The sequence below is a fragment of the Tachyglossus aculeatus genome, chromosome 2, assembly GCF_015852505.1.
Source record: "Tachyglossus aculeatus isolate mTacAcu1 chromosome 2, mTacAcu1.pri, whole genome shotgun sequence".
Classification (NCBI taxonomy): Eukaryota; Metazoa; Chordata; class Mammalia; order Monotremata; family Tachyglossidae; genus Tachyglossus; species Tachyglossus aculeatus.
In genome coordinates, this window is record NC_052067.1 from 41,573,476 (window position 1) to 41,587,095 (window position 13,620).

The following is a 13,620-nucleotide window of genomic DNA, read 5'->3' on the forward strand; positions in this document are numbered from 1 at the left end:
ACTGCCTCTTCCCTTTGCCCTTTAACCTCCTCACCCCACCCGGTTGCCAAAATGCTGGACTAGGCACCAGATGACCAGGTCAGACACAGTATCCGACCCTTTTGGGGCTCATGGTCTGAGGAGGGAGTTCAGGCGTTTTGGAACCATGTTACAGATGAGGGAACTGAGACCCCAAGTGACTCGCTTTTATTTCAGGGGAGGTGGGGAGTGGAGCACCCTGCACACACGTGGAAGGCCATCTTGAGTGGGCCGGGAAACGGACTGCCACAAAGGCCACCGATTACCTGTACTCGGAAGCCACGCCTGCTCCATTATCCCTCTCATCCCCGTTTCCTTGACTGCGTTTGCATTTTTGGCCTTTTGATGGCAATTTTGATGGCACTTGGCATTTTTAAATCCCTAATTTCCCAATTCTTGAATACTGAGGCAATGCCTCTTATTCTCCATGTTCATCCAACCTCTTTCTGATGTCTCCATTCAATACAAATGAATTCAAGTATATTTATTGAACACTTACTGGGTGCAGAGCACTGTGCTTAAGCGCTTGGGAGAGAACAATACAACAATAAACAGACACATTCCCTGCCCGAACCGAGCTTACAGTCTTCTGTGCATTAGCTGTAAGCAGCTTCTGAACTGGTTTGCGTGTCTGACACAGCTTCATTAAAAAAAAAAAAACCCAAAATAATCTTACTCCATTTAAATATGGAAGAACAATTTTTTAAAAAACATTAAAACCGACATTCTGAGGATATTTTTGCGCCCCGAGAATATCCGTGGGGCTGTGGCTCTGACTTCAGTTCCCGGAGGTCGACTTAGTCACGTTCCACGAAGTTCCCCGGTCCTTTCGGTAAAGGGCAAGTGCATTCTGAGATGACTGTCCTGCTGCAATCACCTGTTTCTAATCTGAGTTTGGCACCAAGTCCCCGCATGTGCGGGGCATGTCATACGATATCTGCACCTCGGCTGCACTGGCGCAGAACGCTGTCAAGTTTCTCAATCCCCAGCCTTGTTCTCTATTCGGTCCATCGCATTTATTGAGAGCTTACTATGCGCGGAGCACTGTACTAAGCGCTTGGGAGAGTACGACAGAACAAATAAACAGATAATAATAATAATAATGGCATTTATTAAGCGCTTACTATGTGCAAAGCACTGTTCTAAGCGCTGGGGAGGTTACAAGGTGATCAGGTTGTCCCACGGGGGGCTCACAGTCTTTAATCCCCATTTTACAGATGAGGTAACTGAGGCACAGAGAAGTTAAGTGACTTGCCCAAAGTCACACAGCTGACAATTGGCGGAGCCGGTATTTGAACCCATGACCTCTGACTCCAAAGCCCGTGCTCTTGAAAGGAGGGAAGGAGATGGGAAAGGAGGGAAGGAGATGGGAAAGGAGGAGGGAAGGAGATGGGAAAGGAGGAGGGAAGGAGATGGGAAAGGAGGAGGGAAGGAGATGGGAAAGGAGGAGGGAAGGAGATGGGAAAGGAGGAGGGAAGGAGATGGGAAAGGAGGAGGGAAGGAGAAAGGAAAGGAGGAGGGAAGGAGAAAGGAAAGGAGGAGGGAAGGGAATGGGAAAGGAGGAGGGAAGGAAATGGGAAAGGAGATGGGAAAGGAGAAAGGAAAGGAGGAAGGAAGGAAATGGGAAAGGAGGAGGGAAGGAGATGGGAAAGGAGGAAGGAAGGAGAAAGGAAAGGAGGAGGGAAGGAAATGGGAAAGGAGAAGGGAAGGAGATGGGAAAGGAGGAGGGTAGGAAATGGGAAAGGAGAAGGGAAGGAGATGGGAAAGGAGAAAGGAAGGAGATGGGGAAGGAGGGAAGGAGATGGGGAAGGAGATGGGAAAGGAGGAGGGAAGGAGATGGGGAAGGAGGAGGGAAGGAGGTGGGAAAGGAGGAAGGAAGGAGAAAGTAAAGAGTGCAGGAGGACGGAGCGGCCAGATGCATTCCTTGCCCACAATGAGCTTACAGTCTAGAGTGGAGCTTGTTGTCTAGTTTACAGTCTCCAACCCTAACCAAACGGTGCCCCGGAGAGGGTGCCCCGGGCCACCCGACAGTGCTGGCCAAGGGAGTAAAAACCAGCGTAGACTGAGCTCGCTGTGCCCTGTGCCATGGCTCTGCCTAGGTTGGCTCTGAAGGAGGTGGGGTGTTGTCTGTCCCTCCCTCTGGTCCGATGGCCTTGGGGAAGATGGGCCCTGAGTACAGCCTGGAATCAATCCAGGCTCCCGGGAAGAGAGGGGGGTCCTGAATCTGGCCCGTATCTGCCTCTCGGGACCCTCAGGGTAGCAGCGGGGAAACCCCCAAAGACATCGCTGTGGGCAGGGAATGTGTTTTACTGTACTCTCCCAAGCGGTCTGCACACCGTAAGCGCTCAATGAATACCACTTAATGATTACGGTCCTCTAACGTACCTGAATCTGTGCTAGGGGGTGGAGTGCTGGTTGAAAATTGGGCATATTCGGTTCACCTGTCAAGAGTGCTTATTCTATGGTCATGGGGTAATTTTTTTCTCCTGATCTAATCTCTGACCGGTACTGGGTTTTGAAATCATATTACAGATGAAGCAGTATGACTCGGTGGAAAGAATATGTGCCTGGGAGTCAGAAGTCCTGGGTTCCGATCCCCGTCTGCCACCCGCCTGCCGTGACACCTTGGGCAAGTCACTTTAACTTCGGGTCTCAGTTCCCTCATCTGTAACATGGGAATGAAATGCCTGGCCTCCCTGCTCAGATTGGGAGCCCCATGAGGTACTGTGCCTGACCCGATCATCTTGAATCTAACCCAACGTTCAGGATGGTGTGTGGCACACGGTAAGGGCTTAAACGTCATAATTATTACTGTTACCGAGTTGAACGATAACTGAGTTTGGGAGGAGGAGGCTTTTTCTTTTTAATCCCAAGCACATTTCTACACGAAAAATGCGGAATATGGGCGGATTCGACAAGTCTTAAAAGTGTTCAGTGAAATGGCATGTGAGGATTTGTCACAGGACACCGTGGTTTTACTTCTTTCTAGTAAATATTTGTGGAGAAGAATGTTAGACGAGCCTAAGCCAGGGCTTGTGAAGACAGGAAATAAGCAGTGTTTATCTTAGAGACCTCGTAGACAAGAAAAATAACCGGTGAAACGTGACCCCTCAAGGGTTATGCACATAATCAAAAGGCAGCTTAAATTTAGCAATTCCTGAATTGGCTCTGATAGGATGTAAGAGTTTTGCTCAGTTGGCTTCTCCTGGTTGTGATCCTGAATTCTTGAGAGGAATTTCCATTTCTAAAAACCCTGGAATGTTAATACGCAAATATACTGTAGTGCCTTTTAGAAGTGGGTTCCCCTCCGGTGAAAGCATCATTTTGCCTCATTCCAGACAGATCTATTTTTCCCAGTGATAATTCTAAATATACACAGTCCTGATGAATGCATGACCACTCTCATACTCCTCCTTGACACATTTTGCGTATATTTCATGAAGAGGCACGCAAATCGGCAAGAACTTTAACTGTCCGTTAATACGTCAGTTATGTAAATGATTTTACTTTTACGCTGCACCAAAATGGTTATTTAATGGAATTTTACTTTAATCTTTCTATAATACCGCCAACATGGGAAAATAGTCAATAAAGGGTTCAATTTGTAGATGTGAAAATCTCAATGACTCTCGCTTATCAGGGGGAGCCTGGAAGCTCCTCAAGGGCAGGGATCACATCTACCAACTCTCCCGCACTGCGCTTTTCCGAGCGATCGGGCCAGTGCTCTGCACATGGTAAGGGCTCGGTCAATTCCGCTGATGGATGGGCTTGTAACCGGTCTTCTTTCCCATCCCGCCCCAACTGGGGAATTGTGTTTGCTTTGATTCCTCCACCAGGATGGTGGAAACAAGAGCGGGAGGAGGAGTCAGTCTGCCACCTCCCCGAAACTCCGGGAATGGGGGCGAGGAGGGAGCCGGAGCTCTTCACCGTCAGCTGGCCTTCCTACAATTTGGGCTTTTTGATGATGATCTGTTAAGTGCCTACTATGTTCCAGATGCTCTACTGAGCCCTGGGGTAGACCCAGGCTAACCAGATTGGACACAGTCCCAGTCCCCCATGGGGCTCACAGTCTTCACCCCCATTTTCCAGATGAGGGAACCGAGGAACAGAGAATCGAGTGACTTGTCCGAGGTCGCGCGGCAGAGCCGGCGTTGGGATCCGGGTCCCTCTGACTCCCGAGCCCGCTCTCCACCCAGAAGGTTGTGATGCTTCGCAAATATCCAATATGTGACAGTGACAAACTGGAGCGGGTAGCCTGGTGGCCAAAAAGAAATGTCTCCCCCATCTCCTGAATAATAATAACCATAATAATAATAATCATGGTACTTGTTAAGTGCTTACTATGTGCCAGGTACTGTACTGAGCGCTAGGGTGGATACGAGCAAATCCAGGCGGGATCCTGCAATTCAGAGGTGCCTGGGAACCCGCTGCTACACGGAGGGCGGGGGTCGCAGCGTGGCTCAGTGGAAAGAGCCCGGGCTTTGGAGTCAGAGGTCATGGGTTCGAATCCCGGCTCTGCCACATTTCTGCTGTGTGACCTTGGTTAAGTCACTTAACTTCTCTGAGCCTCAGTTACCTCATCTGTAAAATGAGGATTAAGACTGTGAGCCCCACGTGGGACAACTTGACCCCATTGTATCCCCCCAGCGCTTAGATCAGTGCTTTGCACAGAGTAAGCGCTTAACAAATGCTATTTAAAAAAAAAAGTGTTCAGAAGCATGGTCACAGCAGCAGCATGGGACAGAAGAGGACTCCACCCATTCATTCATTCATTCGTATTTAATGAGCGCTTACTGTGTGCAGAGCACTGTACTAAGCGCTTGGGAAGTACAAGTTGGCAACATATAGAGACGGTCCCTACCCAACAGCGGGCTCACAGTCTAGAAGGGGGAGACAGACAACCAAACAAGACATATTAACAAAATAAAATCAATAGAATAAATATGTACAAATAAAATAGAGTAATAAATACGAACAAACATATATACATATATACAGGTGCTGTGGGGAGGGGAAGGAGGTAAGGTTGGGGGGGGATGGGAAGGGGGAGGAGGGAATTTATTCACACACACACACACACACACACTCTTTCTCTCTCTTTCTTGAGCGACCCAAACTTCCCTCCAAACATTATCATCAGCATCATCAATCGTATTTATTGAGCGCTTACTGTGCGCAGAGCACTGTACTAAGCGCTTGGGAAGTACAAGTTTGCAACATCTTCCCGGGAGGGAGCTTGCCATGCTGGTGGAGGGAAAGGAAACACCCATTCTCAACCTAAGGCTGAGCAACGTTCACGGGGACATGGATGTTGAGATGGAGAGCACGCCCGCCAAATTTTCAAGGAAATCGGAAGACGGACGAAGTGTGAGAACGCGACCGAAACCTTGGAGGACAGGACCCTAACTTAAGGTGGCTGGGGCATATCTGAGACGTGAGTGATTTAAAAAAAAAACAAACAAAAAAACACACCAACAAAGGAAAACCACAGGATGAAATTTACCCGAGATGAGGAGGTGCCCAAGTGGAAAAATAAGATGTTCCCAGATGGGGAAACACCAAAGGATAATCGTGGGGCTCAAGTGAGCCACAGAATGCAGCATGGCGTAGTGGACAGAGCACAGGCTTGGGAGTCAGGAGGTCATGAGTTCTAATCCCGGCTGTGCCACTTGCTTGCTGCGTGGCCCTGGGCGAACCACTTCACTTCGACTCAGTTACCTCATCTGTAAAATAGGAATTAAGACTGAGAGCCCTATGTGAGCCAGGGGCTGTATCCAACCCAATTTGCTTGTATCCAAGTCAGCGCTTAGTACAGTGCCTGGCACATAGTAAGCACTAAACGAATACCACAATTATTATTACAATGCTTTCAAGAGAAGTACACCATCATTTCTGCCACCTTCGGTGGCAAGATTTAGATGTTATAGGGCAAAATATTAGGGAACTTTCTATACACCACATGAAACTATTCTGGGTGCCACCTGACCACAAATTTGCCCAAACGGACAAGTCACGACATGGTCCGGCTACACTTCCCAGCCTTGGCCTCACTGAAGGGGTTTATGTTTTTGTAACTTTACCTTATTTAGGTGACAAGGGTGTAGAGCAGTCTGCTTTTCGTGGTCAAAATCAAACCGGAATTTGCATCGATAAAAGTCAGTCGCCAGTGGTTGCCATAACCCAACCTCCCCATAATGTGTGATTTTTATTAAGCGCTAACTGGGTGCAGAACACTGAACTAAGCACACGGGAGAGTACAATACAATGGAGTTGGAAAAGACACATTTCCTGCCAGCAAGGAGCTTACAGTCTAAAATAAATTATAGGCAGGGGGAGCCACCAGATATAAAATAAGTGCTGTCAGGGAGGAGGCGGGATGAGTGCGTCCGGAGTTGCGGACACAGGTGCGTTGGGCGATGCAGGAGGGAGGGCCAACAGAATGGGGAGATGAGAGATTCGTTAGGGAAGGCTTCCTGGAGGAGGTGTGATTCGGTAGGGCTTTGAAGATGTGGAGAATAACAGTCTGTCAGGTGTCAAGGGGGAGGAAGTTTCAAACAAAAGGGAGGGCACAAACCAAGTGGTTGATGGTGAGAGAGATGCGAAGCACAAATAGCGGGCTGGCGTTAGAGGCGCATATGTGTGATTGGATATGGAATCGGGAAAGAGCGATCAGCAAATGGTACACCGGAACCATAAGGTAATGTTGCCATTACATTCTTACCGGTTAGACCTACAGCCAAGTGTTCCCTTGCATTAAAAGTAAACTATTCAATAGGAAGCAAAAATGCTGAACTCCCATCAGAGAGCCTATTTTCAAACTGGTTTTTATTTCCAGTTCTGAACAGAATGACACCATGATTCATTCAGAACGAAAGCACTCCCCCAAGTCCCCAAGCGTTTTACTGTGTGCAGGGAGCACTGTACAGTCAGACGACAACAGAGTCAGAAGATGATCCCTGCCCTTACTTCATTAAAAGCTCCAGTTTCTACAAGATTGGGACCACGGGGGGACTCCAGTTTTTCTTCACTGTTGGAGCCAGGGGCCTGGATCAAATACACTGTGGTCATCTGGCCTCAGACCAGTGGTCAGCAGCGGGCCCCCAGAGGGACCGGAGACCAAGGACCTAGGAGCACCGTTCTACAGCCCCGGGCCTCTCTGGGCCTGGCAGACTCTTGGATGGACAATCGATCCATCCATACATCTTGCTCAGTGAGCGCTAAATGCGCACAGAGCACGGGACAGAGCACATAGTTCCCCCGTTCCTCTGGGAGCCCGGAAAGGTCAGTGTAGACTCCGGCAAGGGGGGCCGGGTGGCAGGAAGGAGGTGACCCCATTGGCAAACACTCCTCTGAACAGGAGGCAAGGGTCCCAGTTGGGTGGCTACAGAATCTGAGCATGAGGCTGGGAGATCCACTTGTGGGGGAGAGGAATGAGAGCAGAGACCTGAGAATGGGCCCTTGAGAAGGGGGCTCTGTAGGGGCCTGAGAACGGGACTCTGAGAATGGAGCTCCGTGGGAGCCTAAGAACGGGACCCTAAGAACAGGGTCTCGAGAATGGGGCCATAAGAAGGGCTGACGACGGGGCCCTGAGAATGGTGTACTGGGGGTCCTGAGAACAGGGCACTGAGGAGGCAGGAAAATGGGGTTCCGGGGGCCTGAGAATGGGGTTCTAGGGGTCCTGAGGACGGGGGTCTGTGGAAGGCCTGAGAAGGGGGCCCTGTGAAGGCCTGAGAACGGGGCTCTGAGAAGGGGATCCTGCGGGGGGGTCCTGAGAGCTCGGTGAGCTTGGGCGGCTCTCCGGGATGGAGCCCCGCCGGGGAGAGCCGAACCCCGCCGCCGCTGCCGCCGCCCAGAAAACCTGCCCGGCTCCAAGAGGAAAGGCAACCTAACGACAATTTATTAAGGACGATTGAAACCGGGAGTTGGAGAAACAATGAGATTGAAGATATCACTTCTAAAAGAACCATAGCTTCAGGAATTGGTAAGCTGCGTAGGATGGACTACAGCTGAAGAATTATATTCATGTAGTGATGACCATCAGATAGTGAAATGGAACTTGTTAACTAATGAGACCGTTCTAGTAGTCAAGCTTCCAGATGATATCTACCCTATAGATCTTCATTGGTTTCCCAAGGATACTGGTGGAAAGAAGCAGACACAAGCAGAAAGTTTTGTTCTCACAAGTTCTGATGCAGCCCCAGATGTGTGACCTTGACAAATCACTGCTAGGAAAATGATCCGAGCCTATAGCCTGCGTTTGCTTTGAAATTATACCATGGATTTCTGACCTTCACCGTCTCATGCCACAGAACCACATTTCTCCTGAAGGAGGCGGAGAGAAAGTCTGTTTTTGTATGGTATTTGTTAAGCACTTACTATTCTATTTATTTTATTTTGCTGATATGTTTTGTTGTCTGTCTCCCCCTTCTAGACTGTGAGCCCGCTGTTGGGTAGGGACCATCTCTATATGTTGCCAACTTGTACTTCCCAAGCGCTTAGTACAGTGCTCTGCACACAGTAAGCGCTCAATAAATACGATTGATTGATTGATTGATTGAATGAATGAGAGGGCCTGAGAATGGGACCCTAAGAACGGAGCCCTACGGGGTCCCAGGAACGGAGCTCCGTGGGAGTCTGAGAACGGGGCCCTGAGAATGGGGTTTTGGGGGTCCTGAGGACAGGGATCTGTGGAGGGCCTGACAACAGGGTTCTGGGGAGCCTGAGGACAGGGCCCTGTGGAGGGGCTGAGAATGGGGCCCCGAGAACAGGGTTCTGGGGCTCCTGAGGACAGGGCCTTGTGAAGGGCCTGAGAATGGGGCCCTCTAAAGATCTGACAACGGGGTCCTGACAACGGCAGCCGGAGGCGGCCCCGACGCTAGCTAGGACGGCTAAGTCCCTTGGGACTCCGGTCCGGCTCTCACCCAGCTTCCTTTGGGACAAAGCAATTTTCAGGCAAGGTTTACACGTTTGGCCGCTCCATTTCTACTGGGCATTATTGTTATATGATTATTATAATGGCATTTAAGTGCTTAGTATATGTCAAGCACTGTTCTAAGCGCTGAGGTAGATACGAGCTAATCGGGTTGGACATAGTCACTGCCCCACAAGGGGGCTCACGGTCTTAATCCCCACTTGACAGATGAGGTAAGTGAGGCACAGAGAAGTGAAGTGACTTGCCAGCAGAAAAGTGGCGGAGCCAGGATTAGAACCCAGGTCCTTCTGAATCCCAGGCCTGTGCTCTATCCACTAGGCAAAACTGCTTCTCTGGGGATTAAAGGCTTCAGGCTTTATGGCCAACCCTAAATTTTCGATGGGTATTTGGGAGCTGCTAGATCAGCCCAGTGCTTGGAATTTAATGTACTGCGCTTTTAGCTGAATACTTGCCGGTCTTTCTTCCTCCTGGTGGGTGGGAAGGAAAGAAGTGGCGAAAGCAGCAGCAGCATTCGTTCGTTCATTCATTCAATCGTATTTACTGAGCGCTTACTGTGTGCAGAGCACTGTACTAAGCGCTTGGGAAGTACAAGTTGGCAACATATAGAGACGATCCCTACCCAACAGTGGGCTCACAGTCTAGAAGGGGGACACAGACAACAAAACACTTAGACAGGTGTCAAAATCCCCCTCCGAGCCACCCCCAAATTCTTCCCTCTCCCCTGCCTCGCCAAAGTGCTTTCTTTCATTGCCTCCGGTCCCCAGGATTTGCCATATAAATCATGACTCACATGCTCATTAAGTCGTTTGAAAAATGCCACTAAGGAATGCAGAGTTCCCAATTCCTCAAACACCTTGGAATCGTGTCCACTGGGATTAAGACCTTCAAGCTCATTCTCTCAATTCTCCAATCCAGAAAGCTAAAATAGCTGCCTCTTATTCCAAAAATCGGGCAGAACCACGAGGAAGGATCCCAAACTTCAAAAGTGTTTCATTCTGGCAAGCTAATAAGGAGACGTTTGTGAGTGCCTACTTCCCCCGGTGAAGTTACTGGCACATTTCTGCAACGCTCTACGGTTAAATTTAGCTAGCTGTTTCCCAAACTTTGTTTCGGTGCCGCTTTCCATGAAACTAAGCATAAAACAAACATGTCTGTTCTCTGGAGCGAGAGGGGGGAGGAGGAGGAGAAAACCGGGATGATGGACAGAGTTCCAACAAATTAGTTCAAACAAAATTACGACTGCCAGCCAGTTGCTAGCTGGCTAATCTTATCTGTTTTGAGTTTTTCCTCGATTTCTCTCTGGCTCCTGCTGTATGCCCTTGCTCATGGCAGGGTTGAGAGGGCACGCTACTGGTCAACTTTGATCTTTCACACCCCGACCAAAGAGTCTGGAACAGAGAGAGGCTCCAGAGGCACAGCTCCCGGCCTCGACCTACACTGGTCCCCCAGCTGAGCTACGGGAAAGTCACCATTATTACGATGGTATCTGCTAGTCACTTACTATGTGTCAAGCACCGTACTGAGTGCTAGGGGAGGTTTCAGAGAAGCAGCATGGCTTAGTAGACGATGCACGGGCCCGGGTGTTAGAAGGACCTGGGTTCTAATCCCAGCTGGGTGACCTTGGGCAAGTCAGTTCACTTCTCTGGGCCTCGGTGACTTCATCTATAAAATGGGGATTTAGAGTGTGAGCCCCATGGGACAGGGACTGTGCCCAACCTGATTCATTTGTGTTTACCCCAGTGCTTGGCACATAGTAAATATGGAGTACTGGATTGAGCCAGAGACTGGGAGTCAGAGGACCCGGGTTCAAATCCCAGCTCCTCCACTTACCTGCTACGTGACCTAGGGAAAGGCGCTATACTTCTCTGTGCCTCAGTTACCTCACCTGTAAAATGGGGGTTGAGACTGAGCCCCATGTGGGACAGGGACTGTGTCCACCTCGATTTGTTTGTATCCACTCCAGAGCTTAGTACAGAGCCTGGCACAAAGTAAGCACTTAACAAATACCACTAGTTATCACTATTATTATTAGTAATAATCAGCATGGCCTAGTGGTTAGAGCACAGGCTTGGGACTCAGAGGACCTGGGTTCTAATCGTGGCTCTGCCGCTCGTCTGCTGTACAACCTTGGGCAAGTTACTTCACTTCTCTGGGCTTCAGTTATCTCACCTATTAAACAAGGGTTAAAATTGTGAGCCTTACGTGGGAAAGAGAACTATGGCCAACCTAATTATCTTGTTACTACCCCAGTGCCTGGCCCGTAGCGAGCACTTAACAAATATCATCAATAATTCTTTCTTCCAAATAAATTTCATTTAAAATTGTATACAGCGCCAGACACTCAGGAGGTGAGTGTCCCAGATTCATTCATTCATTCATTCATTCATATTCATTGAGCGCTTATTGTGTGCAGAGCACTGTACTAAGCGCCTGGGAAGTACAAGTCGGCAACATATAGAGCCCAATAACGGGCTCATGGTCTAGAAGGGGGAGACAGACAACAAAACAAACATGTAGACAGGTGTCAAAATCGTCAGAACAAATAGAGTTACAGCTATGAACAGACAGAACGATAGCTATAGAACAAATAGAATTACAGCTATTTCTAGCAGATAGAATTATATATAGGAATTATTGCAGATAGAAAACAAATCATATGAGGAAAGATTACTGGAGAACAGCAGGTGATAGGGGGACTTAACTGGCCTCAAGAATCTGAAGGAATTTCAGGGGAGAAAACCATTGAACCGAGAAAACAGGCTTGAATGAAACCCTGAGAGTTTGTATTCAGACACAAAGAACAAAGTCCTCAGAGCAGCGTGATAAGACGCTGGACTGGGAAGAGAAGGGAAGCTGTGATGTCTCCCCACTCCAGTCCGCATTTCATTCTGCTCCCTGGGTCATTCTCTGACAAAACCATTCAGGCCAAGTTTCCCTACTCCACAAGAACCTCAGGTAGTTGCCCATCCACTTTCACATCCAACAGAACTACCTTCCGGTGGACTTTAAAGTACTCAAACACCTTGCCCCCACATTCATTCATTCAACTGTATTAGATGAGCACATATTGTATGCGGAGCACTGTATTAAGCGCTTGGGAAAGTACAATACAATAAGTAACAGTGACATTCCTTGCCCTCTCTGATTTCCTACTCCAACCCAGCATGTTTACTTGGCTCCTCTAATGTCACTGTACCTCAATCTGGCCACCGATCTCTCACCTGCATTCTGCCTCCAGCCTGAAACTCCCTCCCCATTCACGGCTGACAGGCGATCACCCTCCCCGACTTTCAGAGACCCATTACAAGCCCATCTCCTCCCAGAGGCCCTCCGTAAGCCCTCATTTTCCCTACTCCCTCACCCTTCTGCACTTGGATCTGTGCTCTTTAGGCACTTGATAACCACCTCACCCTCAGCCCCACAGCACTCCTATACTTAGCCGTAATTTCTTTTACCGTCTGTCCCCGGCTTTTAGATTGTTAGCTCCTAGTAGAAAGGGAACATACCTACCAACTGTTGTAGTGTTCTTTCCCAAGAGCACAGTACAGGGCTCCCCGCACACAGTAGGCACTCAATAAATACTAATGGAACGACTGACAGATTTAAAGAAAGACTAAGGCAGCCATCCGTTTTGGGTGGTTTAGTTATAGGTTTCCCGGAGGCCAGAGGGGGACCGCTAACTTCAGTTCACACCACCTGAGTGTGCAGACAATTTTGACTGCAATGCACGGAATAAACAATCCCCAAATTTGTCTCAAAGAGTTCAAGTTGCTTCCCAAATGCCCATTCTGGGCAGAGGGTAATCTCCGAAGACCGACCTCGAAAGGAGAAGGAATCGTGACTGGATAATCAGCCCTGACCTGGAATGCCAAAAACACTTCATCATCATCAATGGTATTTGTGGAGCGCTCCGTGCAGAACACTGTGCTGAGCGCTTAGAAGCGTACGACACATTCTGACTGGTGAGGAGAGGCATGCCGAAAGGCAACGGCCGGACTGACCTTGGTTCAAGTAAGTGAGAGTTTCATCGTGCAATTTGACGGCTGGAGAAGTCGCAGCGCACATGACGTACTGAAATGGTGGATGCTTCGTTTCGTTGTCTGAAGGAAGGCTGGAATCTTCCTGTTTGAAGATGGGCAATGCCAAGACGTCACTGAAAAACAAACGAAGAAAAAAAGGCTTTCATTCTGGTTTGGATGAGGCTTTACTAATTAAAAAAAAAAAGGATGGTGGAAGATAATTTTTTTAAATAGTCATTCTACTCTGATCGGGTCAAAGCCCTAAGAAAGTCAAAAGATAACTTGCTATTTTAACTTTGGTGTCTGTAAAAGTTTAAGCTACACATGTACTGAAATAAATCAATGAATGAACTGAGGGATAATCGATAATGTGTGGTATTGCGGCGTGGCTCAGTGGAAAGAGCCCGGGCTTTGGAGTCGGAGGTCATGGCTTCAAATTCCGGCTCCGCCAGTTGTCAGCTGTGTGACTTTGGGCAAGTCACTTAACTTCTCTGGGCCTCAGTTCCCTCACCTGTAAAATGGGGATTAAGACTGTGAGCCCTGCATGGGACAACCTGATCACCTTGTAACCTCCCCAGCGCTTAGAATAGTGCTTTGCACATGGTGAGAGCTTAATACATGCCATTATATGATATAAAATGCCTACTCTGT

The 13,620-nt window shown here is 48.7% G+C and overlaps 1 protein-coding gene across 4 annotated transcripts in view; it reads right to left on the bottom strand.

Annotated features, from left to right (window-relative positions):
* UBP1 (upstream binding protein 1) overlaps nucleotides 1–13,620 on the bottom strand; it is a 65,454-nt gene that overhangs the window by 26,176 nt on the left and 25,658 nt on the right. For all 4 annotated transcript variants that reach the window (XM_038760326.1, XM_038760308.1, XM_038760318.1 and 1 more), the window contains exon 2: nucleotides 12,952–13,103. In XM_038760326.1, coding sequence (XP_038616254.1) covers nucleotides 12,952–13,103 — 152 coding nt within the window. The remainder of the gene's footprint in view (nucleotides 1–12,951; nucleotides 13,104–13,620) is intronic.